This window comes from Halichoerus grypus, chromosome 15 (genome assembly GCF_964656455.1).
Source record: "Halichoerus grypus chromosome 15, mHalGry1.hap1.1, whole genome shotgun sequence".
NCBI lineage: Eukaryota > Metazoa > Chordata > Mammalia > Carnivora > Phocidae > Halichoerus > Halichoerus grypus.
In genome coordinates this window covers 32,600,273-32,627,484 of record NC_135726.1, presented here as the reverse complement: position 1 = coordinate 32,627,484, position 27,212 = coordinate 32,600,273, and the positions used below count along the sequence as shown (strand labels likewise).

At 41.8% G+C, this 27,212-nt stretch overlaps 1 protein-coding gene and 1 pseudogene across 2 annotated transcripts in view; one reads left to right on the top strand and one right to left on the bottom strand.

Moving 5' to 3' along the window:
* The window catches only part of LOC118544510 (uncharacterized), a 59,337-nt gene that overhangs the window by 11,578 nt on the left and 20,547 nt on the right, over window positions 1-27,212 (bottom strand). For both annotated transcript variants that reach the window (XM_036106332.2, XM_036106334.2), the window contains 4 exons: window positions 22,764-22,830; window positions 4,933-5,013; window positions 2,172-2,254; window positions 1,895-2,021 (listed from right to left, as the gene is read on the bottom strand). In XM_036106332.2, the coding sequence (XP_035962225.1) occupies window positions 1,895-2,021; window positions 2,172-2,254; window positions 4,933-5,013; window positions 22,764-22,830 (358 nt within the window). The remainder of the gene's footprint in view (window positions 1-1,894; window positions 2,022-2,171; window positions 2,255-4,932; window positions 5,014-22,763; window positions 22,831-27,212) is intronic.
* On the top strand, window positions 16,192-16,389 carry LOC118544514 (small nucleolar RNA U3; annotated as a pseudogene).

Sequence of the window (27,212 nt, the reverse complement as noted above, 5' to 3'; positions counted from 1 at the left end):
TGCACTCGGCCAAGGAGTCCCTAAGCTGCACCCACCAAGGGTCCTAATCCATGGCTAAATGCCAGAACTGCGGAACACTGGGCAGAAGAGCAGTTTCTGAATACCACCCCAGATGGAGGGGGCGCAGAAAAGCAATCTTGAGGACTCCTCTCCACCAATCAACACCAGCCAGCCTGACTCTGGAGCTGGGAGACTGGCAAGGGCATTAAGGTGCAGGAATCAAATGGCCGCTGGAGCCCATCACAATTCTAAAAGAGCTACAAGGTGCTACGGATCTGTGTGATGCTCGCTACAAGTTCCAAGAAAGCTGATTTAGTCAAAGATTAATGTAGTTTCCCTGGTTGATGCAAACGATTGCAGCAAAGTAGCTAAATGTTGAGGGAAAACCAAGCCACTATGCATGCTGAGTCTTTACTGCCTCTGGTTCAAAATTGGTTTAAATTAGCACATGATCAAATTAATCCAGGGCATGTCTGCTTCTCTTTCAATTATTAAAGGGAAATCCCATAATTTTCTAATGTAAAAGGAATTGGCCTCTCCCACCCTCCCCATGCTGTGACTGACCTCATTTCTTCCAGTGCGCTGTCTCCCAAGATCCAACCCAAATACCCTCCAAATGAGATGAAGCTATAATTTTGCTTTTACAAACTCTTACAATAAAGATGCTATCTATAGGGGCGCCTGGGTGGCTCAGTCGTTAAGCATCTGCCTTCGGCTCAGGTCACGATCCCAGGGTCTTCGGATCGAGCCCCGCATCGGGCTCCCTGCTCCACGGAAAGCCTGCTTCTCCCTTTCCCACTCCCCCTGCTTGTGTTCCCTCTCTCGCTGTGTCTCCCTCTGTCAAATAAATAAATAAAATCTTAAAAAAAAAAAAAAAGATGCTATCTACAAATACATTAGATTTCTGTAAAGCAGATATCACCGAGTAAGAATTCTGAGTCATTTTAAGATTGTCGATTTTCACAAAGAGTGAGAACACCAACGCTGCCTTCTTGCTGAGTTGTTTTGTGCATGCCTGGTCTCCTGTTCAGGAAGGATTAGTTCTCATGTCTGAGTCTGCAGTATCACTCACTCAGCACCTAGCCTGGACTAAGTGTGCATGCCTCCAACCAACCATTTGTATACATGCTCTTTGCCAAGCACTACGAAACCCGACAGAATCCAGAGACACAATTATCATCACACATTAAGTCCCCTGTCTGCCTTCAAGTGCCAGCCAATGTGCGCAAGATCAGGGCACTATGCAGACCCAAAGGACAAGCTGGAGACAGCCAAGAGGGCAGGAGACCAGGCCACAACTGCGCTGAAGTGGCCTGCATGAGTTACAGGTGTTAAGTGGCCTATACAAGTTACAAGTGTTAGTTGGCCTGCACGAGTTAGAGATGGAGAAGAGGGAACGGGCATCCCACATTGAAGGAAAAATAGCAAGGATAAAGGCTGAAAGGAATTCAACAAGCAGTTAAGAAATGAGAGGAACCTGTCTCTGAAATTATCAGTGAGGCCAACAGTGAGTCCTACACTAGACTGTCAGCGCCCCAAGGCAAAGGTTTGTCTGTTATGCTCACTCAAGTATCCCTAGAGCCTAGAACAGTGCCTGGCACATGGAACCCAGCCTGATAATAGCCTTGGTTTTTTTCCTGATTATGAAATCAATGGATATTCACTGTAGAAAACTCGAGCAATACAGAAAACTGAGTAAGAGAGTAATCATCAGAAACCTCCCCAGCCACAGGATAGTAAACCCAACAGTGCATTCTTGTAATTCCTAGAGCAGTGTTCTAACAGCATTTCCAGAGTCTTTGCATTCTCAGCAACTTATGGATGTAAGGCTGAATACTTAATTATTCCATTTGTACACATTCTCATTTGACAGGCTAGAAAGAAATAAATATACCTCTGTTCATTATTGATTGAAACGATAACGCAATCTGAAGGCCTCTCTCGATCACGTTCTTTCTGAATCACTTGATAAAAGTGCTGGAAAAGCCCTTCTTTCCAAGTGTCCCTGCCGCTGACATCACCTGAAAAATATTGACATGTTCATGCTCTTGCAAGGGCAAAAGCAATCACTGAAGGTTTTCAGGGATTTTTACGAAAGTGTAAAGGAATGGCAACACCTCTATAAAGAATAGATGAAGAAAACAGAAGGGGAATCTCAGCAAGACTCTTACCTAACTGAGTGGACTGGGGTCGCTCATGACTCTCTTCGTGCCTTTTTGAATAATCAGCCACATTCCGCCGTAATTCTTTAATGCTATTGGATGCATGAAAATATAATAGTTTGTGCAAACGCAGTCTCCCTCTAAATGTGTCCCCAAAAGCCAAGAAATAAATACCAGGTCACCTGGCGCAATACATATGCACCAAAAGAAAGGCTGTGTCTACACAGAGATAGACGCTCAATAATCTGTTCTCATTTCAGAATATTTTGAGTTTCTGGGATTTTTCTGTCCTCTCCCATTCACTTCCTCTTGCCTGTTAGGATGAAAAGTACTACATGGAGCCATTGATCTTTGTCAATCAGACAAATACAGACAGAAACTCATACTTGAAGGTGTTTATTTTAAAGAAGAGGAGATAATTTTATCAGACGTGTATATCTTTTGAAGAAGAGGCACTTATCTCTGAAGGTCTTCATTGGATGTGAGTAAAAAACGAGTCAATGAGGTCTGCTCACTTTACTCCTAAACACGCTACAGCTCCTGTGAGCCAGCTATTTTCCCTTGCTAAAGGCATGCAAATAGTGCACAGATGCTGGGTAATCTATTAGCCATCTAAAGTAGTCCCCTTTGCTGTGATTTAACAGAAGAAAGGGGGAATTCAATGCACGCTGTACCCTAAATCAGGCATTTTTACTGCGGCTCTCCGGCATCCAGACACCAATGTGTCTGTCCACAAGGAGTGTCCTGCCAGGGAGAGAAGCACCTCGGCAGGCAGTGATTAGTTCCTTTCTCACCAGAGGCATCAGGCTGCATGGCAGAGCAGCCACGGAACATGCTCAAACCATGACGATTCAGCAAGCTGCCAGCAAACGTCAATCCCTTTGCTCTGCCCCTGTACGATTTTCATTTGGGTTCTTGTCCACATCCAATTGCCTGACACAGCAAAGACGCAGCTCCAGACTTTTAGAGGCAGAGCTTGTGCCTGAAATCCATGCCTCCCCTACTGCCTGAGGATCCTGAGCTACAAGAGAATGTTTCCTTCCCCCACGCAGACTTTACCTCTGTCTACTGTCTCTGACAAACACTAGCCACTGACTCCAGAGGCCATTCCTCAAGCTGCCTGCCCTCTCTACCCCTTTCTAGGCTGTCTACTTGCTGGCTTTCCCTCACCCTTTATACACTTTCTTTTAACAAAGTGGTCTGTAAAATGCCCACCACCACTCTAAGTAATTAGACAGGGTTTGGGGGGCACCTCAGAAACTGGTACGTGGTCATCCAGAAAAGGCAGTATGATGTTGAAATTGCAACGGCCTGGGTATGAATCTCAGTGCTGTCACTTACTAATTGGGTAAGCTTGAACAAGTTACTTAACATTGCTATGCCTCAGTTTCCCCACCTGTGAAATGGGGCGATTGGAACCTACCTGGAAGTGTTGCTATGAGGATTAAATGAGTTAATGCAGGTAGAGCCCTTAGAACAGTATCTGATGCAGGACAGGCCATCAATAGATGTAAGCCATTATCATCTATCTCTGCCTTTAGGCTTCCTTCACACCAGAGCTAAGAAAATCCCTCCTTCAGAAGATCACCTACCGGTGTAAGTATTCTGAGTCTCATTGTCAGGAAACGTTACCTGAGAGAGACTAACCCCCATTAACAGTCGCTCCTGAACTCTATACTTCCAAGTGCTTCCGCAGCTGAGGAAGGCATTTTTCAATTTTGAATTATTAATCTAATCTGACACAAATCTCATCTTTAATGCAGGTGAGAGAGAGGCCCAGTCAAGGTTTATACAGATAAAAATCAATTCAGATACAATTCAAGGAAGACTGCTTTTACCAAAACTACAGAGGTAAATCCAAAGCAAGAATCCTGAAGTGCCACGTTGATTTACCTATTTTGTTACTCAGAAGAACTCCACTGCTGAATGTGACAGACTAAACTAAGTAAGACCACCTTCAAAACTAGTTTAAAGACTTCAGAATCCTACACGGTGGTCAAAACCAATGAGGATCAATTATCCTCCATGACATACTGTTGCGTGAAAGAAGCAAGTTCTAGAACAATATACCAGTGTGAGCCATTTCAGTTAAAAATAAAGGGGGAAAATGGGGAGAACTCTGAAAGGGATTTTTACTTTTTAATACCAAACACTTTTATATCTGTTTATCATTCCTGAGAGAGAGAGAGAGAGAGAGAATGGGCGAGGGAAGGGGCAGAGAGAGAATCTCAGACTCCATTCTAAGCGTGAGCCGGACACAGAGCTCGATCTCATGGCCCTGATATCATGACCTGAGCCGAAATCAAGAGTCGGACACTTAACAGTCGACTGAGCCACCCAGGTGCCCCAAACCATTTTTAACTGACTTTATTTATACTGGAATACTGATTCATCTCATAACCAAAATAAATTTGCATTTTCAGAGCATAAACCCATGGTCAGATGGTAGCACAAAAAAGGTGGAGAGGTGTGGAAGAAGGGAGTCAAGGGCCTGCTGCAGTGGGTCACTCAGGCAGAGCCCACAAAGGGGCTCGGATGGTCGAGTCCCTTCAGTCTGTAGGTCTGTTTTAGTTACTAGAGTCCAAATGACTATGGAAAGGGAGAAGTTAAAGCAGAATGGCTTAATATGATCAAGTTGACCTGAGGGACTTCCCAAAAAGCAAATATTAATAGCATCAATTTTAATAAACACATAAGTCTGCACAGTAAGAACACATCTAAATTACTACTAAAGCTTTTAGCAAATTGAGCCACAACAATAAAACTTTACCTTAGCATGTCTTCACCCTCCTTTAAGTAGCCCTCTTGGGGAGAATAAGAAGTCGGCAGAAAAGGTTTATATGGCTTGCTGCTAAAAAACCAACAAAGACAAAATTACACTTAAGAAGAAATTATTTCCCATAGCCCACATGTTAGTTTCCACAGTTTTGGTACACTCAAAGGTGATTAAATCTTCAGTTAAACTGGATTTTTAAAACTCGAACAATGATTTTCTCAAGACTTTTTTTTTTTCAGAATCTCTATTTTGTAATGCCTATTTCTATTTTTGTCTAGTTTGTTTGCTCAACTGTTTTTCCAGAGTTGACAACTGAAAGCACAGCTCTGTCACAAGAAAAGACGATTATAATAAATTCACCAATGGAAAGGGGCTTCAACATAATGAATCAGATTTACCCAAATGAACTGAATTAAACAAAAAAAAAAAAGTAAGAATGTAATGCTGGTGGTGTCTGGTAGTCTTAAAAAAATCTTTTTAAAAGCTTCTCTTTGGTAGATGCTCCACCAATATCACCATTAATTTTCATGAATTAGGGGCGCCTGGGTGGCTCAGACGGTTAAGCGTCTGCCTTCGGCTCAGGTCATGGTCCAAGGGTCCTGGGATCGAGCCCCGCATTGGGCTCCCTGCTCAGCGGGAAGCCTGCTTCTCCCTATCCTACTCCCCCTGCTTGTGTTCCCTCTCTCTCTGTCTCTATGTCAAATAAGTAAAATTTTAAAAAAAAATTTTTTTTCATGAATTATCTGCCACCTTTAATGTATCTATCTGACACTAACTCCACAATGGCACTTATGAAAGAACATTCCTGAATCATTAGTGTGCCTCAATTCTAAGCACTCAAGGTCCTCCATTAAGACCACTGTTATGTTTACATGCCAAATGCACTTGACACACATCGACACTGTCTTCCTCATTCAAAAGTTGTGTGGTTAATGAATAACACAGATGTAAATCTAAGACAAAAATAAGGGGCGGGCGCCTGGGTGGCTCAGTCGTTAAGCGTCTACCTTCGGCTCAGGTCATGGTCCCAGGGTCCTGGGATCGAGCCCCGCATCGGGCTCCCTGCTCCGCAGGAAGCCTGCCTCTCCCTCTCCCACTCCCCCTGCTTGTGTTCCTGCTCGTGCTGTCTCTGTCTCTGTCAAACAAATAAATAAAATCTTTAAAAAAAAAATAATAATAATAAGGGGCAAAACCTAGGAAGAAAATGCCTGCTACAAATTGTTAGCTGAAAGAAACAAGGGGCTAAACAAGATTAACTATTATGAATTTGGACCGAGAGGGTTAAAGAGTTATTAGAAAGCTTTCCTTTTCCAAAAAGGATCAGGAGCACAGATGCTCCACTCGACCCTCTTCTCAATGATCCTAGCCAAGTTTGAAGGCCATGAGAAGGAATAAGCAGATGGTTCAATGTGAGTAAGTCAAAAGGAAGTTGCATTTGCCTTATTCGGCTTCCTAGCAACTAGACTGAATGATGCCAAGAAAGCCAGCCGGCTCTAAGGAGAAACGCCGCAGGACACTTGGAACCCAGCGGTCGGGCAGGGGAGAGAAGGCCCCCAGACACCCTCACCTGGCAAAACAAATCCAGTGCCGCCTGACACCCACACATCCCACTTCACCAGGACCTTCCCTTCCCCTTGCGGTTCCCACTCCAGCCGGCCCCGGCCACACCGATGCCAACCCCTTGACTACCAGGACAACCTTTCAAACTCCAGTAACATCAGATGAGCAGTCTGGCCCAGCCATCAAAGAGTAACTTCCCACTTCTCCAAGGGAGGCAAGGCCCAAAGCACTCAAGGCACCTCAGCCAGCTGGACAAAGGATTCCACAGGCCAAAAGGCCCGCGCTCAGACACTGCAGCCCAAGCACTGAGAAAGGCAGGCAGACGTGTATACTGGCTGGGATCCCGGAGGCCTGAGAAACATCGCTCCCAGAGCCACAGTGTGTTCCTCCTTTTCTCCTCCTTCAAAACATTCCCTAAGTACTGTGCAGGCTGGGGGTTCCCAAATGGGCTGCTTAAAGGAATCACACTCAGGCAGGAATTGTCTTTGTGTAAGTACATAAATAGGCACACGAAATACATCTGCAATACCATGCAAATGGCCAAAGGAAGGCCTGGATTATTAAACGTTGCAAGGTTACTCTAAGCCCTGGCAATACCACTGTATTTTGCCATATATTGTGTGTCTCCCTCTAACTGGTGGCACCCATTAAAACTTCAGTTCCCCTCCTACTCCGTGGGTAGCATGGCAGCCCCTGTCAGATAGGAAATGGGACTTCTAATTACAAATACATCTTGGGAAATGAATACAGTTTCCAAGATGTTCAATGAAAATGTTTTCAATGCATTATACTTAAGCCTTGTAACAACCAATCAAGCTGGGTATTATCAACCTCCCCACACTTTTTAAAAACGGATGAGGAAACTGAGAGTCGGGTCACACGACTTACTACACAGCTAAGCTATAAAGCCCAAATTCAAATCCAGCTGTATCTGACTCTAAAACCCAGGCTCCCTCCAATACCTCATAGCCCAGAAACTCTGGGCTTAACCCAGGAGGTCTGCAAGTAAAAGAAAAATAGGAAAAGCAATGAAAGAAGGACAAATATAAGGAATAAAGATATTAAATCATGCTGTATTTTTATGGAAAGTAGATTCATGTGGGCCTAAAAAATTCTCATTTGAGAGCATAGAGAGTATGGCAGAGGGCTCCATGGTGAAATGGCTGCCTGCCCACGCCTCTCCCGGCCACGCTCCAGCAGGCGAAGAGCCTCCTCCACACCTCTGGGTGGACCACCTAAGGAAGAGCGATTCATGATTCAAGCCTCAAGACTGATGTGGAGGAACCAGAATTCTCAGATGCCACTAGTACGAAAGTAAAATGGTACAATCACTTCAGAGAATCATCTGGCAGTTTCTTATGTGAAACACATAATCCAGCCAGCCCAATCCTAGATATTTACCTGATAAAAATGAAAGCACAGGTCTACTCAATAACTGTGCATGAACGTTCACAGCAGCTTTATTTGAAATAGCCAAAAACTAGAAATGTCTAACCACAGGAAGATGGGAAAACAAATTATGGTGTATCCACAGGTCTCAGCCTGCCCAGGCCACCATAATAAAGCATCATAGACTGGGTGGCTAAAACAACAGAAATTTATTGTATCAGAGTCCTGGAGGCAGGAACTCCAGGATCAGGATGTTAGCATAGTCCAGTCCCAGTGAGAGCTCTCCTCCTGGTTTGCAAAGGCCACCTAATTGCTGGGCCCTCACACAGCCCTTTGACAACATGTGCACAAGGAGAAAGAGAAGACTCTTCCTCATCTTATAAGACCACCAATCCTACAGGATTAGGGCCCCACCCTTTTGACCTTATTTATCCACTCCTAAAAGCCCTGTCTGCAAATACAGTCATGTTGGGGGGTAGGGCTCCAACATATGATTATAGGGAACACAATTCAGTCCATGGCACCATAAAATGGCATACTACTCAGCAACAAAGAAATGGAAGTACTGATCTACCCAACAATACAGATGAATCTCAAACTATTCTGAAGGAAACCAGAAACTTCTCCATAAAAATATACACTGTATGATTCCATTTAAATAATTCACATAAATTATATATACAATATATAGAAACTTATAGAAAATGCAAGCTAGGGGAGCCTGGGTGGCTCAGTCGGTTAAGCATCTGCCTTCAGCTCAGGTCATGATCCCAGGGTCCTGAGATCGAGCCCCACATTGGGCTCCCTGCTGAGTGGACAGCCTGCTTCTCCTTCTTCCTCTGCTTGTGCTCTCTCACTCTCTGTCAAATAAATAAATAAAATCTTTAAAAAAAACACAAAAAAAGAAAATGCAAGCTAATATATTGTGATAAAAGTGATAGACCAGTTGCTGCCAAGAGAAGGGGGAATGATAATGATGAATAAGAAACTTTGGGGGATGACAGCTGTGTTCATTATCTTGATTGTAGTGCCGGTCATCCACATGTCCAAACTGAAGTTGTACATTTTAAATATGTGCAGTGTATTTATTATATATCAATATTACAGATCAATAATCATACATCGATAAAGCTGAAAAAACTCCAAGCTTTTTTCCCGTTTCATTTTCCCTCTGTAACACCAATGTGTTTTTTTTCTTTCCTTTTTTTTAAAAGTTTACTTATTTATTTATTTTTAAGTAAACTCTACACCCAATGTGGGGCTCAAACTCACAATCCCAAGATCAAGAGTCACATGGTCTTTCGACTGAGGCAGCCACACGCCCCAACATCAATGTGTTTTCAATGTGTTTCAAGTTTTAGCACTGGGAAGAAATCATGCAGATTCTGATGTCTTTACCTGGAGAGAACCTTACACATCTATGCAAAGAGAGTCCGTCGAAACACTTCCCCACTATTTCAAATTAAATGTACATGTCACTCCCAAAGCCTCCAGGAATGCTAGTACGATTATTTTTAACTTGTTACTATTGTATCTCAATTACTTCAACTTATTAGACAGCTGATCTATTAAGTTCTCAGGGTAGGACCCACTGGGGATAAATTTTAAAATTAAAAAGATTTTTAAGAATCTACTCTTAGAAGTTCCATCATAATTTCAAATTTCACTAAAAACAATTTGAATTTTAACACTCCTCTGGAGAAATTTCAATCAAGCCTCCAGAAATAGGAAAAGAATAGTACCATGGCACTGTCAAAGGACACAAACCAAAAACAGTCATAGGTTTCCTCTATGATATTCTAAAAAAAAACCGGGTGAACACACAGCTAAACACAGTGTCACCATGCAATTCAGCAATCACACCCAACTGATTTGAAAACGTATGTCCACATAAAAACCTCCCCATGAATGTTTATAGCAGCTTTATTCATAATGGCCAAAAACTGGAAGCAACCAAGATGCCCTTCAATGGGTGACATAGATAAACAAACTGGCACATCCAGACACTGAATTTTATTAAGTGATAAAAAGAAAAGAGCTATCAAGCCACAACTTTTTGTGGCTTGACTAAATCTTAAATGCATATTGCTAAGTGAAAGAAGCCAGTCTAAACAGCCTACATACTATACGGTTCCAATTATAAGACATTCTAGAAAAGGCAAAACTATAGAGATGGGTGAAAAGATCAGTGGTTGCCAGAGGTTTGACACGATGGAACTGAATAGGTGAAGCACAGGGGTTTTTTCCAGGCAGTGAAAGTATTCTGCATGAAACAGTGATGGTGGATACATGACACTATGCATTTGTCAAAACCCACTGAACTTCACAGCATGAAGAGTGAACCTTAATGTATGCAGATTTTAACAAATCATTTAGGAAGTCGAGAGAATCCCAGGATGGAATACAGAATGTGACAAAACAATTACAAACTGTCTATGAATGTATGAAACAACCTCACAGAAGGGAGGGAGGGAAAAGGTAGGAGCTCACCTTTGTACAGCTTTGCAGAGAACCAGGTGGGAAAGGATTTGGCCCACGGCTGTAGTTTTCCAACCCTTGCTCTAAAGCCTAATGAGGCCCTCAAGTGGTAACTTTCAGAAGCCTGTAAAAGGAGGGCCATGTGATGTGGGATCCGTGCCACAGGGAAGGCGGCCAGACCCACGGCTTTGCCCGCATCTGGTCCAGAGTCGATGCCAAAGTCCTGATCCTGACTTAAAAGATAACTAACGCCCAGCCCCCACCCTTCCACAGCCCCCCCCCCAACCCCACCACCAGTCTGACCTAATTTTCTACTTCCACCGGCACTCCTGGGGGGCTCCCCCCATGGCAACTGGCATGCCTTCTAGTTGCTACCTTTAGGAGGGCCTTGCCCCTTGTGGGTCCCACTGTCTTAAAACACTCCCCCCCACACATAAATACCCACATGGCGAGCTCCCCCACTTCCATCCAGGGTTCTGCCCAAATGTCACCTTCTCTGTTGGGCCCTCCCTCACCTTCCTCACCACCTGCGCTCCCTGCCCTCTGACCCAGCTTCACTTTTCTCCATGTCACTCATCAACACACACACACACACACACACACACACACATTAAAAATAAACTTTATTTTTTACAACACTTCTAGATTTTCAGAAAAATTGTAAAGACAGTACTATATAAGAAAATTCCCATATAACCTACACTTAGTTTCCCCAATTATTAACATCTTACATTTGGAATACATTTATTACAACTAGTGAACCAATATTGATACATTCCATGTATCAATTAAAAGAAGTCCATACTTTATTCTGATTTCCTCAGTTTTTACCTACTGTCTTTCTTTCTGGTCCAGGATACCACATTTCATTTTTTGGTCATGTCTCCCTAGGCTCCTCTTGGCTGAAGCAGTTTCTCAGACCTTCCTTGTTTTTGATGACCTCGACAGTGTGGAGGAGCACTGGTCACATACTACATATTTTTATTTATTTGTGTATTATCTCATCCCAAGCTGGAAGGTAAATTTCTAGAAGACAGGGACTTTTGTCTGTCTGTTTACGATTTCCCCAGCAACTGGAACAGGGCTTGCCACAATGTAAGTGTTCAATGAATAACTGCAGAATGAATGAATTTGCTAAAATGAATGATTTTTTTAAAGTCTAAACTCCCTAGACCTTCAGGTTTCATAGAGCCCAGCCCTTCTCATTTAGCACATGAAGACAATTAGGTCTTGAGGGGTTAGGTAACTTTCTTTTTTTTTTTTTTTTAAGGATTTTATTTATTTGACAGAGAGAGACACAATGAGAGAGGGAACACAAGCTGGGGGAGTGGGAGAGGGAGAAGCAGGCTTCCCGCCAAGCAGAGAGCCCGATGTGAGGCTTGATCCCAGGACCCTGGGACCATGACGTGAGCCAAAGGCAGACGCTTAACGACTGAGCCACCCAGGCGCCCCCTTTCTTTTGGTTTTTAAGATTTATTTATTTGAGAGAGAGAGAGAGAGTATGCAAACAGCAGGGAGGGGCAGAGGGAGAAGGAGAGAATCCTCAAGCTCTCCTTGCCAAGCACAGGGCTCAATCCCACAACCCTGCGATCATGACTTGAGCTGAAATCAAGAGTTGGATGCTCAACCGACTAAGCCATCCAGGCACCCCAGGTTAGGTAACTTTCAAGTTACAGGAACCAGAACTAGAACCTCCTCAACCTTTTGTGACTGCCACAACCAGAAAACCCATATTTCACTGTACACAAGGACCCCTCAACCACTGTCGGTCTGACACTTCAAGTTGCCCACAGGGAACTTGGGAGCTGATACTCATTCTCAGCAACCTCAACAGCTTTTTTTGCATAACAGTGTTTATTTGGGTCAATGACTTGAATATTTTATTGCATTTTTGCTCTTTTTTTTTTTAAGATTTTATTTTATTTATTTGACAGAGAGAGACACAGCGAGAGAGGGAACACAAGCAGAGGGGAGTGAGAGAGGGAGAAGCAGGCTTCCCGCTGAGCAGGGAGCCCGATGTGGGGCTCGATCCCAGGACCCCGGGATCATGACCTGAGCCGAAGGCAGACGCTTAATGACTGAGCCACCCAGGCGCCCCTTTGCTCTTATTATTTTATAAACATAAGGGAAAAAACAAAAGGAAAAAAAAATGCTGACACCAGTAATTAGGAGAAGTCATCTAGCAGGTGACAAACAGAAGTGAGATCTTTTAGGTCAAATCAGATTCTATGTAGGCCTTGGCTGATCACCTGAAACCAGCACCAAGTGCTAGAAAACCCTATGAATGAGCGTGTAAATGGAGAGACATGAATACCCTGCCACGATAGATACTATTTTTTCCTCATTCCTTATCTTTTCAGGAAAAGATATCAAGAATTCCTTCCACTCGTTATACCTGTATGGTAACATTTCAACATGTGCTTTAGTGATAACCAAATGGGAATCCAATAATTGTTGGGTAAAATCTGCTAAGCATGAACTTCAAATGTATACTTTCGGAACTCACCCAGAGCCCAATACATAGCATGGTCTAAATAAATACTTACAGAACACATGAAGATGAAGTGATTCAAAACTTTATCAGAAATGAACAATATGGGGGGTGCTTGGGTGGTTCAGTCGGTTAAGCATCCGACACTTGATTTCAGCTCAGGTCATAATCTCAGGGTCATGAGACTGTGCCCCACGTCAGGCTCTGCACTGGGCATGGAGCCTGTTTAAGATTCTCTCTCTCTCTCCCTCTGCCCCTGCCCCCTACTCTCTCTAAAAAGAGAAAAAAAAAAATGCTGCATAAACATGGAAAAATTATTTCTAATGCTTCTACTCTTCTATATATTCCATACAAATACTAGATACTAAAGCAAATGCTCTTTAGATACACAGAAGTGTTCTTTGCCAAACCTGTATTCTGGGAAAATTTATAAACTTCAAGCATATCAAACAGATAGACTTAGGAAAATTTTACTTATGTGTTTTTTACTCTATCTTCTTCCAAAAGCCTTAAGGGTGCTACCTAAGAAAGTTGATTCATATATGTTAACATCTCATTAAGCAGTATGATTGGGATATAAGATAGTTCACACACACACACACACACACACACACACAACACACACACGTAGTATCAAAGCTTTTCACTTTAACCTTTTTCTATTTCGTTATTTTTATCTTTCTTCAAAGATTTTATTTATTTATTTATGAGAGAGACCATGCGCGCACAAGCACAAGCAGGGGGGAGGGGCAGAGGGAGAAGCAGACTCCTGCTGAGCAGGGAGCCCCACTCGGGACTCCATCCCAGGACCCCCAGATCATGACCTGAGCCAAACCCCCAACCGACTGAGCCACACAGGTGCCCCATCTTTATCTAATCTTTCTAAAATGTACTAGACCCATCTCATCCTTCCTTAACAACTGAAAGTCTTTCATCATTTGTCTGTTTGTTGGCTAGTCCAGGTCAGTTATGACCATCACTCCATATTTTCCCAAATATAAGACTTGTACTTTTTCTTTTTCATATATGAAATTAGGGATCCTTCTTACAATAATATATACATTTGATGTTGTGTGTTTTACTTTTAAAACCTACTATTGGGGCGCCTGGGTGGTCATTAAGCATCTGCCTTTGGCTCAGGTCATGATCCCAGGGTCCTGGGATTGAGCCCCAAATCAGGCTCCCTGCTCAGCGGGAAGCCTGCTTCTCCCTCTCCCACTCCCCCTGCTTGTGTTCCCTCTCTCGCTGTCTCTCTCTCTGTCAAATAAATAAATAAAATTCTTTTTAAAAAATTAAAATTAAAATTAAAAAAATAGGGGCGCCTGGGTGGCTCAGTCGTTAAGCGTCTGCCTTCGGCTCAGGTCATGGTCCCAGGGTCCTGGGATCGAGCCCCGCATCGGGCTCCCTGCTCAGCGGGAAGCCTGCTTCTCCCTCTCCCACTCCCCCTGCTTGTGTTCCCTCTCTCGCTGTGTCTCTCTCTGTCAAATAAATAAAATCTTCAAAAAAAAAAAAAAGAAAACAAAATTAAAAAAATAAAAGCTACTATTAAAGGTGGCTCAGTAGGTTAAGCAGCTGCCTTTGGCCCCGGTCATGATCCCCATGTCCTGGAATCAAGGCCCAGGTCAGGCTCCCTGGTGAGCAGGGTGTCTGCTTCTTCCTCTCCCTCTGCCCCTCCCCCTGCTTGTGTTCTCTCTCGCTTGCTCTCTCTCTCTCAAATAAATAAAATCTTTAAAAATAAATAAAAAATGAATGACATCACAAGATGCAATTGGCATGAACTGTGGGAAACTCTAGAAGACAAAGGACCTGCTTCTTCAATAACGACAAAATATTTTAGAGGGAACCTATAGATTTAAGACTTAAGAGGCATCAACTGCTACAGAACATTCCACCCAACAATAGCAGAATATACATTTTTCAAGTGCATATTGAACATTCCCAAGGATAGACCATGTTAGGTCACAAAACAAGTCTTGATAAATTCAAAAACATTGAGATCATAAAAAGTATCTTTTTCTGGGGGCGCCTGGGTGGCTCAGTCGTTAAGCGTCTGCCTTCGGCTCAGGTCATGATCCCAGGGTCCTGGGATGGAGCCCCGCATCGGGCTCCCGGCTCCGTGGGGAGCCTGCTTCTCCCTCTCCCTCTCCCCCTGCTTGTGTTCCCTCTCTCACTGTGTCTCTCTCTGTCAAATAAATAAATAAAAAATCTTAAAAAAATATATATCTTTTTATAATCACAATAGAATGAAATTAGACATCAATAGTTGAAGAAAAACTGAAAAATCCTAAAACTGGAGAAATTCACACCCTTTTAAATACCAATGGGTCAAAGAAACCACAGTGAAAAATCAGAAAATACCCTGAGACAATGAAAATGAAAACAACAACATAGCAAAACAGAGATGCAGTGAAAGTAATGCTAAGAGAAAAATGTATAGCTGTAAACATTTACATTAAAAAAGATCTCAAATCAACAACCTAACTTTACCACTTAAGGAACTAGAAAAAGAACAAATAACCCAAGGCTAGGAGGAGGAAGGAAATAATAAAGATTAGATTAGAGATAAATAAAGAAAAACAATAGAGAAAAATCGATAAAATGAAGAGTTGGTTCTTTGAAAAGGTCAACAAAGTTGATAAACCTTTAGCTGGATTAAAAAAGAAAAAAAAGAACACACAAATAACTAAAATCAGATATAAAAGAGAGAACATTACCACCAGTTTCACATAAATAAAAAAGATTATAAGAGAGTACTATGAGAGCCCCTGGGTGGTGCAGTCAGTTGAGCGTCTGACTCTTGGTTTCAGCTCAGGTCATGATCTCAGGGATATGATCTCGGGGTTGTGGGATTGAGCCCCATGTGGGGCTCAGCACAGAGTCGGCTTGGGATTCTCTCTCCCTCTACCCCTCCCACTCATGGGCGCTCTCTCTCTCTCAAAAATAAATATTAAAAAAAGAGAGAGAGGGGTGCCTGGGTGGCTCAGTCATTAAGTGTCTGCCTTCGGCTCAGGTCATGATCCCGAGGTCCTGGGATCGAGCCCTGCATCGGGCTCCCCGCTCAGCGGGAAGCCTGCTTCTCCCTCTCCCACTACCCCTGCTTGTGTTCCTGCTCTCGCTGTGTCTCTGTCAAATAAATAAATAAAATCTTAAAAAAGAAAAAAAAGAGAGAGAGAGTACTATGAGCAATTATACATGATAAATTGTATAACCTAGAAGAAATGCACAAATTCCTAGAAATACACAATCTACCAAGACTGAGTCATGAACAAATAAAAAATCTGAATAGACCTGTAACTAGTAAGAAGACTGAGTCATTAATTTAAAAACTCCATAAAAAGACTATACTTTCAGGGACCATTTCTATAGTTTGTTACTAGAGAAGTTTCTCTGAATGTATAGAGTACCGAAAACCATGAGGAGGGAGTGTAGCATTCTCTCCTAAGCATGAAGCCAGCTCTGGGTGTTGCTTCTGTGGCTGCTTTTGCCATAGTTGACTGTTCTCTACCTTTGGGAGAGCAAGAGGGAAAACAGAAACAAAAACAATCTCCATAAAGAACACTCAAAACCAGATGGCTTCACTGGTGAATTCCACCAACCATTTAAAGAAATAACAGATCTTTCTCAAACTCTTCCAAAAAATTGAAGAGAAGGGAACACTTTCCAACTCATTCTATGAAGCCAGCATTACCCTGATACCAAAGCCAGACAAAGACACTACAAGAAAACTGTAAATCAATGTCCTTTATAAACACTGCTGCAAAAATCTTCCAAAAAATACTAACAATCAGGATTCAACAGTACATTAAAATGATTATACACCATAACCAAGCACAATTTATTCCTTTAATGCAAGGATGGTTCAACATATGAAAATAAATCAATGTGATACTCCGTACTAACAGGATGAAGGAAAAATTCACATGATCTCAACTGATGCAGGAAGCATTTGACAAAATTCAACATCCTTTCATGATTAAAAAAAAAAGTATTCTACAACCACTCTACAAACTAAAAACACAAGTAAACTACCTCAACATAATAAAATCTATATATGAAAAGCCCAAAGCTAACATGATGCTCAAGAGTGAGACTGCAAGCTTTTCCTCTAAGACCTGGAACAAGACAAAGATGTCCACTTTCACCACTTCTTTCCAACATAAGACTGGAAGTCCTAGCCACGGCAATTAAGCAAGAGAAAGAAATAAAAGGCATCCAAATTGGAAAAGAAGTAAAACTATCTCTGTTGATGGCATGTTATACATGTAGGGAAAACCCTATAAAGCATTGCACCAAAAACAACTTTAAAAAACCTGTTAGAATAATAAACAAATTAAGCTAAATTGTAGGACACAAAATCAACTTGCAAAAACCAGTTGCAATTCTATACACTACCAATGAACAATATGAAAGGAAATTAAGAAAACAATTCCATTTACAATAGCAACAAAAACAATAAAATACTTAGGAATAAACTTAAACAAAGAGGTCAAAACTATATACACTGAAGACTATGAACTGTTGTTGAAGGAAGTTAAAGAAGACACCAGTAAGTAGAAAGATATCCCATCTTCATGAGTTGGAACAGTTAGTATTATTAAGATGTCAATACTATCTGAAACAATCTACAGGTTCAATGCAATTCCTATCAAAATCCCAATGACTTTTTTGCAGAAGTCCATCCTAAATTTCATATGGAATTCCAAGGGACCCAAAATAACCAAAATAATCTTGAAAAAAAAGAACAAAGTTGGAAGTTTCACACTTTGATTTCAAAACTTATTACAAAGCACAGTATTAAAAACAGTGTGGTACTGTCATAAAAACAGATACACAGACCAAAAGAACAGAACAGAAAGCCCAGAAATATACCCTCACATATAAGAGTTAAATAATTTTTTTGAAAGTGCCAAGACCATTCCATGGGAAAAGGACAGTCTTTTCAACAAACTGTGGCAGAAAAACTAGCATCCACATGCAAAAAAATGTTGGACCCTTTTCTCTTACACCATATACAAAAACTAACTCAAAGTGCACCAAAGATTTAAATATAAGACCTGAAGCTATTAAAGTCTTAGAAGAAATGATGGGGGAAAGCTTTGACACTGGATTTGGCAATGATTTCTTGCATGTGACACTAAAAGCAAAGACGACAAAAGAAAAAAACAGATAAATTGGACCATATCAAAATTAAAAACTTTTGCACATAAAAAGTCACTATTACAGGGTGAAAAGGCAATTCACAAAATGGGAGAAAATATCTACAAATCATATATCTGATATATCTGATATGCCAAATATATAAAGAATTCCTACAATTTAACAACAAAAAAACAAACCACCCAATCCAAAAATGGGCAAAGGACTTGAATAGACATTTCTCCAACAAGATATACAAATAGGCAATCAGCACCTAAAAAGATGTTCAATTTCACTAATCATCAGAGAAATGCAAATCAAAACCACAATAAGGTACGCACGGCTGGCTCAGTTAGTAGAGCATGCAACCCTTGATCTTGGGATTGTAAATTCAAGTCCCACATTGGGTGTAGAGCTTATTTAAAAAAAAAAACAAAACCCCACACAATAAGATATCACTTCACGCCCATTAGGAGGGCTACTATCAAAAAACCAGAAACAAGTACTGGGGGTTGTACAGCAGTTGGAACCTTTGTGCACTATTGGCTGGATTATAAAATGGTGCAACAGCTATGGAAAATAGTCGGCAGCTCCTCAAAAATTTAAAATTAGAACTTCCATATGACCCAGCAATCCCACTTCTGGGTATATATCCAAAAGAACTGCAATATCTAAGAGATATTTGCACATCCATGTGCATAGCCACATTATTCATAATTGCCAAGAAGTGGTAGCAATCCAAATGTCCATCAATGGAAGAAGTGAGAAACAAAATGTGGTTTATACATACTGTATTTGTTAGTTCTCCAGAGAAACACAACCAAGAGGATGTATACATAGAGATTTATTATAAGTAATTGGTTCATTTGACCACAGAGGCTGGCACGTGTAAAATCTGCAGGGTAAACTGGCAAGCTGGAGCCCCGAGAGCCAATGTCCCAGTATGAGTCTGAAGGTAGTCTGCTGAGAACTAGCAAGAACTGATGTGGCAGATGAAGTCCAAAGGCAGTCTACTGAAGAAATCTCAATTGCTGAAGGAGGTGGATCTTTTTTGTTCTCTTTAGGCCTTTAACTGATTGGATGAGGCCCATTCATATATTGGAAGGCAATCTCTTTTATTCAAAGCCCACCAATTTAAATATTACTCTCCTCCAGAAACACCCTCACAGAAATACTCAGAACAATGTTTGACCAAATACCTGGGAACCACATGATCCAGGCAAGTTAATATATAAAATTAAACATCATACATACAATGGAATATTATGCTGTCTTAAAAGGAAAGAAATCCTGTCACATGTTACAACATGTTATGAACCCTGAGGACATTATGCTAACTGAAATAAATCAGTCACAAAAGTACAATTATATGATTTCACTTATATGAGGTAACTAAATGTAGGGTAAGTGCCTGACATTAAGCTTCTGACTGCCAAGACATCCATTTCAAAGATATCATCTTGAATAAACATACTGCCAGCTGTATGACACAGCCACTAGGTAAAACAACCAGATTAGGAACTAGGTTACCCGTGAAGTTCCCCTTACAGAAAAATGCTGGGTAACTTAGATAACTGACCACTTGAGTGAACCTGCTTCCACTCTCCCATGCCCTCATTTCTGCTCTTACACTTCACATTAGCCAATAATGAGTGACCCCTCAAAAGCCCAGACATTCCACCCGCAGACCCTAATAAAGTCAGAGCCCCAGCTCCTCCCACTATCCCTGTCTCTCTACTTGGGACCTTACATGTACCATGTACCCTCCAGGACTTGCAAGTAATAAATCCAGTTCCTCAAAATTCCCTGATTGTTTTTGCTGAGGTGCACCCTGTGATCATTAAGAACCAAAAGGGTCAGTCCAGTCACAGCCCAGGCCCCCGTGGGGGAAATATCATTGGAGCTCACTGTAAGAGAGGCCCAGGCGAGTGCCTCAGGCATTCCTAGCTGAGAGCATCACCATCAAGAGGTGGGGTGGAACACAACACTAAAGTAGTCAAATTTATACAAATACAAAGTAGAATGATGGTTATCAAAAGCTGGGAAGGGGGCAATGGGACTTATTGTTTAATAGGTACAGAGTTTCAGGGCACCTGGGTGGCTTAGCCAGTTAAATGTCTGCCTTTGGCTCAGGTCATGATCCCAGGTTCCTGGGATCAAGCCTCATGTCGGGCTCTCTGCTCAGTGGGGAGCCTGCTTCTCCTTCTCCCTGTCCCCCTGCCCCTCCCCCTGCTCGCACTCTCCAGCTCTCTTTCAAATAAATAAAATCTTTAAAAAAAAATGGTTAAAATGGTAATTTTTATGTTATATATATTTTAACCAATAAGAGAGATGTCAACTAAATGTAATATGTAGGCTTTATTTAGATCTCAATTCAAATTAAATAACTATAAGATAATCAAGAAAACAGTGTCTAGATATCTAATGACATTAAATTATTGATTTGGGGGAGTTATATTAGTAAACAGAGACTATGTAATAAAAACAGAGTTCTTAGCTTCTAGAAATACATATTGAATTATAAATATATAGATATGTTCTCTGAGATTTGCTTCAAAATAATTCCAAGCTGGGGTGAGGAGCAAGACTAGACCCAAGACTAGCCTAGAGTCAGTAATACTGGAATAAAGCGATGGGTACAGAGTGGTATATTACACTGTTTCTCTACTTCTGCTTATGTTTGAAAAAAAGGGTTGTTTTTGTTGTTGTTTTTAATGAATGGCATCTTAGAATTAAAGAAATAGAGTAACAGTGCCATCCCTTCACGGAGCAATGCTCTCAGGTACTGCTGAGACCACTGGTCCTAATGGCCTATGGCAGGCAGAATGGCGTACAGACACATCCACATCGAAATTGCTAGAGCTTGTAAATAGGTTAGCTTATGTGCCAAAGGGTCTTTAGAGACATGATTAAGGACATAGATGGGGGTACCACACTGAATATCTGGATGGGTCCAATGTAATCATAAGAGTCCTTAAAAGCAGAAAACCTTTCTGGGCTGCAGTTGGAGGAGAGATCTGAAACTTGGTAGGGACCGGCTCTGAAGACAGAGGAAGGGATCTCAAGCCAGGAATGCCGGTGGCCTCTGGAAGCTACAAATAGCCCTCAGCTGACAGCCAGCAAGGAGATGGAGACCTCAGTCCTACAACTGCAAGGAACTACATTCTACCTACATTCTGAACAAGCAAGGACATGTGTGCTCTCTTACAACCTCTCAGGAGAGGAACACAGCCTGCTGACACCTTGATTTTAGGCTGGTGAGATGCAACTTGCACTTCTGACCTACAGAACTGTAAGGTAACAAATGTGTTCTTTTAGACTGCTAAATGTGTGATAATCTGACATGGCAGAAATGGAAAACTAATACATGGTCCAAAACATCTACGATTTTTAATGTTTCTGTCTGCCTTTTACATTTTTTCCCCTACCTTCCCTTGGGATAAGGCTAGAGTCTATGCTGCTTATTCACCACTTCAAATGTGCTATGGGCGTGTAAAGCAAACATACATTCATTCATTCATTCCACACCAACGAGCAGCTAACTGAGGGGTGGCTGCTCTGTATCAGGCAGGCAGTAAGCCGGGCACTAGGGCCGTGATGGGGACCATCCTAAGAGACTGGCGTGTGTACCCAGACCTGCAGCTGTACGCACACTGGCTTTATCTACAGCACCCGGACTCCAACCAAACACAACCAGTCGTAGGTGCTGGGGGTAGCTAGGCTTAGCAGGCTGCAAAGTTTCCCAGGCAACTGATACCAGCAATTTGCTGGTGCAAGATTCTTAAAGTAGTTCCAACACCAACAGCAGGAGTCATCTGAGCTGCGTAGTTAAACGTGCATCTCCCTGGACCCAAGACCTCAAAACCCAACAGGGATGGATCCTGGGAATCTGCATTGTAACAGGATCTTCAACGGATTCTTAGGCATCCCGAAGTTTGAGAAGCAAGCCACAGTGGGGTACCGGGGGCCCAACCCCAGCTCTCTGGGAGTAACAAGGCTCTGAGTAAGAGCCACACAGCCTATAAGTAATGTCTAAAAACAATAGTGCCGGGAAAAAAAAAAGTGCAAAGATCTGATGGTAACCGTTTTGGTGACTGCAGAGGTAAAATGCTGAGTATACAATTAAGTTTGCAGATTACCCTCAAACATGTAAAAATCGAGAAGTTAGTTTGTTCACAAGTTTCTCTAGCAATATAACAAAAAGCATGAACAGTGTTAACAGTGGCAAATGCTCAGCAGTGGGCTTATAGAAGATTTGCACTTTTTGTGTTATGCATTTCAGTGTTGTTTGAGTATTTAAAAACAAATATTTACTGTGCTTCCTATGCGTCTATATTCCAAAATAAAAAGTTTAAAGAAAGCATTACTTTTGCTCTTAGAAGATTGAAAAGAATGTCATTTTGTAAATTATATAAACTAAAATTAAAGTAGGGGTGCCTGGGTGGCTCAGTCATTAAGCGTCTGCCTTTGGCTCAGGTCATGATCCCAGGGTCCTGGGATCGAGCCCTGCGTCAGGCTCCCTGCTCTGCAGGAGTCCTGCTTCCTTTCCCACTCCCCCTGCTTCTGTTCCCTCTCTCGCTGTGTCTCCCTCTGTCAAATAAATAAATAAAATCTTTAAATAAGTAAATAAATTAATTAATTAAAGTAAAATCAGCAACAATTGCTAAAATTAAATCTTGATATCTGCATTTATGTCTTCATCTAATTTTGCTATTTTACCCTGGGAACACCTAAGAACAAATACACATATTTAAAGAATATTTCACTTTACCATTTAGATACTGAAGATCTTCCATATTGTCTTCTGCGAGGCCTAGCCGATGAAGACATCTTAAGTCCTAGGAAAATAAATTGCATTTTTTAGGATTAAATTAGAAAACCATTTTACAATATCAATAGCATCGTGAAACATTTACGAGCAGCAATGCTTGCTTCCAACCTCCACCCATACCAACTTTTCAAGCAAACACAACAATGAAGACCAGCTAATCACAATCCTGAGATACCCTCCCAACTCTACTTCTCTGCTAAAGAAAAAGTCTAAGTCAACACAACATCTAGGGAGGATGCAGGGAGCACTGGCAAAAAGGCTCACGGACTGGAGAAAACGAAAAGAGGTATGAGTATGAACTAAAATGCACAGTGGCAAGGTGTAATGAAACAAACTTTATTTCACTGATTTCAGTTCCACTTTGGTTGTCCTGTCTTCCTTCAGAACCATGTGATGCTTGATAAGGAGACATGACAAAGGCAAACCACCACAAAACACACTGTCCAAAGCCAGATTTGGGGCCAGCAAGGATAGTTTTCTTTTCCTTAATGAATTCATTTGTGCATTGCCTACATCTGAAAAGATGCTGAGATGTCTATGACTAAAAGGGAGAACAAATAAAGCGTTAAAATAAGGAGGAAAAAGAAGCACCAAAATAAGGAAGTTTTCCATCATTTTTTTTAAAGATTTATTTATTTGAGAGAGAGAGAGAGAGCACATGCGCACGCACAAGCACGGTGGGTGGGAAGGGCGGAGAGAGAATCTCAAGCGGACTCCACGTGGAACATGGATCCTGACGTGGGGCTTGATCCCACAACCCTGAGATTAAGAGTCAGCTGCTCAAATGACTGTGCCACTCACGTGCACCTCCATTATTTTAAATGATATAATTCACGCACCATAAAATTCACCCTTTTAAAGTTAAATTTTATGGTGTTTTTTAGTACATTCACGAAGTTGTGCAACCATCACCACTTATGTAATTCCAGAACATTCTCATCACTCCCCCTCCATCAAAAGAAATTCCAGCAGCAGTCACACTCTATGCTCTCGTCCTCCCAGCTCTGGCAACCAATCATGTACTTCCAGTCTCTTTGGAATATGTATTTCAGACATCTGATATAAATGGAATGTCCTCTTTTATGTCTGGCTTCCTTCATTTAGCATGCTTTGGGATGTTGTGAGATGCATGCATCAGTATTTGCTCCTTTTCATGGCTAAATACTATTCCACTGTATGGATATACCACTTGTTCATCCATTCACCAGTTGATGGTCATTTGGGTTGTTTCCACTTTTGGGCTATTATAAACAATGCTGCTATGAACATTTGTGTAACAGATTTTTGTGTGAACACATAATCAATTCTCTTGGGTACACATTTAGGAGTGGAATTGCTGGGTGATATGGTAATTATGCTTAACTTTTTGAAGAACTGCCAGACTGTTTGCCACATATGCTGTACTATTTTACACTGTCACCAGCAATACATGAGGGTTTCAATTTCTCCCCAACCTTGCCAACACTTGACATGAATCTTAAATAGCAGTCTTCAAATTGGTTACATGGACCTGGGGATAGGAAGACATTCTGTGGGGATCGTGAGCATGAGCATGATGGATACTCTGAAAATAACTTCAGGCCCCCTGCTTCCGTAAGTACTCTTTCCCACCTGGACTTGATCTAACAGGCTGAAGAAGGGCCTGTAACCTCCTTCTCCTCTCCTCTTGCTCGATCACCCTACCCCACTGCACAAAAGAAAGACCAACTGACATGGCAGAAATGGAAAACTAATACATGGTCCAAAACATCTACGACTTTTAATGTTTCTGTCTGCCTTTTACATTTTTTCCCCTACCTTCCCTTGGGATAAGGCTAGAGTCTATGCTGCTTATTCACCACTTCAAATGTGCTATGGGCGTGTAAAGCAACCATACATTCGTTCATTCATTCCACACCAACGAGCAGCTAACTGAGGGGTGGCTGCTCTGTATCAGGCAGGCAGTAAGCCGGGCACTAGGGCCGTGATGGGGACCATCCTAAGAGACTGGCGTGTGTACCCAGACCTGCAGCTGTACGCACACTGGCTTTATCTACAGCACCCGGACTCCAACCAAACACAACCAGTCGTAGGTGCTGGGGGTAGCTAGGCTTAGCAGGCTGCAAAGTTTCCCAGGCAACTGATACCAGCAATTTGCTGGTGTAAGATTCTTAAAGTAGTTCCAACACCAACAGCAGGAGTCATCTGAGCTGCGTAGTTAAACGTGCATCTCCCTGGACCCAAGACCTCAAAAACCAACAGGGATGGATCCTGGGAATCTGCATTGTAACAGGATCTTCAACGGATTCTTAGGCATCCCGAAGTTTGAGAAGCAAGCCACAGTGGGGTACCGGGGGCCCAACCCCAGCTCTCTGGGAGTAACAAGGCTCTGAGTAAGAGCCACACAGCCTATAAGTAATGTCTAAAAACAATAGTGCAGGGAAAAAAAAAAGTGCAAAGATCTGATGGTAATCGTTTTGGTGACTGCAGAGGTAAAATGCTGAGTATACAATTAAGTTTGCAGATTACCCTCAAACATGTAAAAATCGAGAAGTTAGTTTGTTCAGAATCTCACTCGATCCAGTAGATTACCCCAGTGTAAAAACTTAATGAGATTAAAGTAAGTGGAGAAGGCAGAATAATGCAAAAATTTCAACAAGAGATACTGAAGGGAACAGAGCCTTATTTCATCCAATTACAGTATGGCTCTAAGCACTGTCCATCCTAGAAGAGTGGGATGTTTGACATAGAGATGGATATGTTTGATTACACCATAACCAATAATCAACTAAAAATGGATCACAGACCTAAATGAAAGACTAAAAAGTATAAAACTCTTAGAAGAAAACACAGTAAATATTCAGAACCTTGGGTTAGAGAAAGATTTCTTGGATATGGCACCAAAAGCACAAGCATTAAAAAATTGACAAGTTGGGGGGGCACCTGGGTGGCTCAGTCAGTTAAGTGTCCGACTCTAGATTTCAGCTCCGGTCATGACTTCAGGGTCATGATATCAAGCCCCATGTCAGGGAGCCTGTGCTGAGCAGGGAGCCTGTTCAAGATTCTCTCTCTTGGGAGTGCGTGGGTGGCTCAGTTGGTTAAGCATCTGCCTTCGGCTCAGGTCATGATCCCAGAATCCCAGGATCGAGTCCCGTGTTAGGCTCTCTGCTCAGTGGGGAGTCTGCTTTTCCCTCTGCCCTTCACCCCACTGTGCTCTCTCTCTCTCTCAAATAAATAAAATCTTAAAAAAAAAAAAAAGATTCTCTCTCCCTTGACCTCTGCCCCTCCCCTCCAGCTTGTGCTGTCTAAAAAAAACCTTAAAAAAATTGACAAGTTGATTTTATCAAAACTTTAAAATTTTGTGCTTGAAAAGACACTATTTTTTTAAAAGATTTTATTTATTTATTTGACAGAGAGAGACATAGCGAGAGGGAACACAAGCAGGGGGAGCGGGAGAGGGAGAAGCAGGCTTCCCGTGGAGCAGGGAGCCCAATGTGGGGCTCGATCCCAGGACCTGGGATCATGACCTGGGCCGAAGGCAGACGCTTAACGACTGAGCCACCCAGGCGCCCCTTGAAAAGACACTATTAAAAAAATACTTGTAAATCTTATATCTGATAAAGAACTTGTATTCAGTACATATAAGGAACTCTTACAATTCAATCATAAAAAGAAAAATAACCCAATTTTAAAATGGGCAAATGATTTGTTCTTGGTTTTTTTTAAATTTTATTTATTTATTTATTTGAGAGAGAGAGCAAGAGGGGGGAGGACCAGAGGCAGAGGGATAAGCAGATTCTACACCGAGCATGGAGCCCAACTAGGGGGGTTGATCCTAAGACCTTGAGATCATGACCTGAGCCAAAACCAAGAGTCAGACACTCAACCAACTGAGCTATCCAGGTACCCCTAAAATGGGCAAAGGATTTGAGTAGACATTTCTTCAAAGAAGATGTACACATGGCACAAAACACATGAAAAGGTGCTCAACATCATCAGTTATAAGGAAAGTGCAAATCAAAACTACAATGATATCACACCCATAAGGATGGCCACTATCAAAAAACAGAAAATAATAAATGTTGGTGAAGGTGTGGAGGAACTGGAACCCTTGCACACTGTTGGTGGGCATGTAAAATGGTGCAGCCACTACGGAAAACAGAATGGTGGTTCCTCAAACAATTAAAAACAGAATTACCATATCATTCAGTAATTGCATTTCTGGGTATATACCCCAAAGAACTGAAAGCAGGTTCTCAAGAGATGTTTGCACACCCATATTCATGGCAGCACAGTTCACACACAGTAGCCAAAAGGTGTAAGCAATCCAAGTGTCCATCCAGTGGAAGAGTGAATAAATAAAATGTGGTATATACATACAGTGGAATATTATTCAGCCTTAAAAAGGAA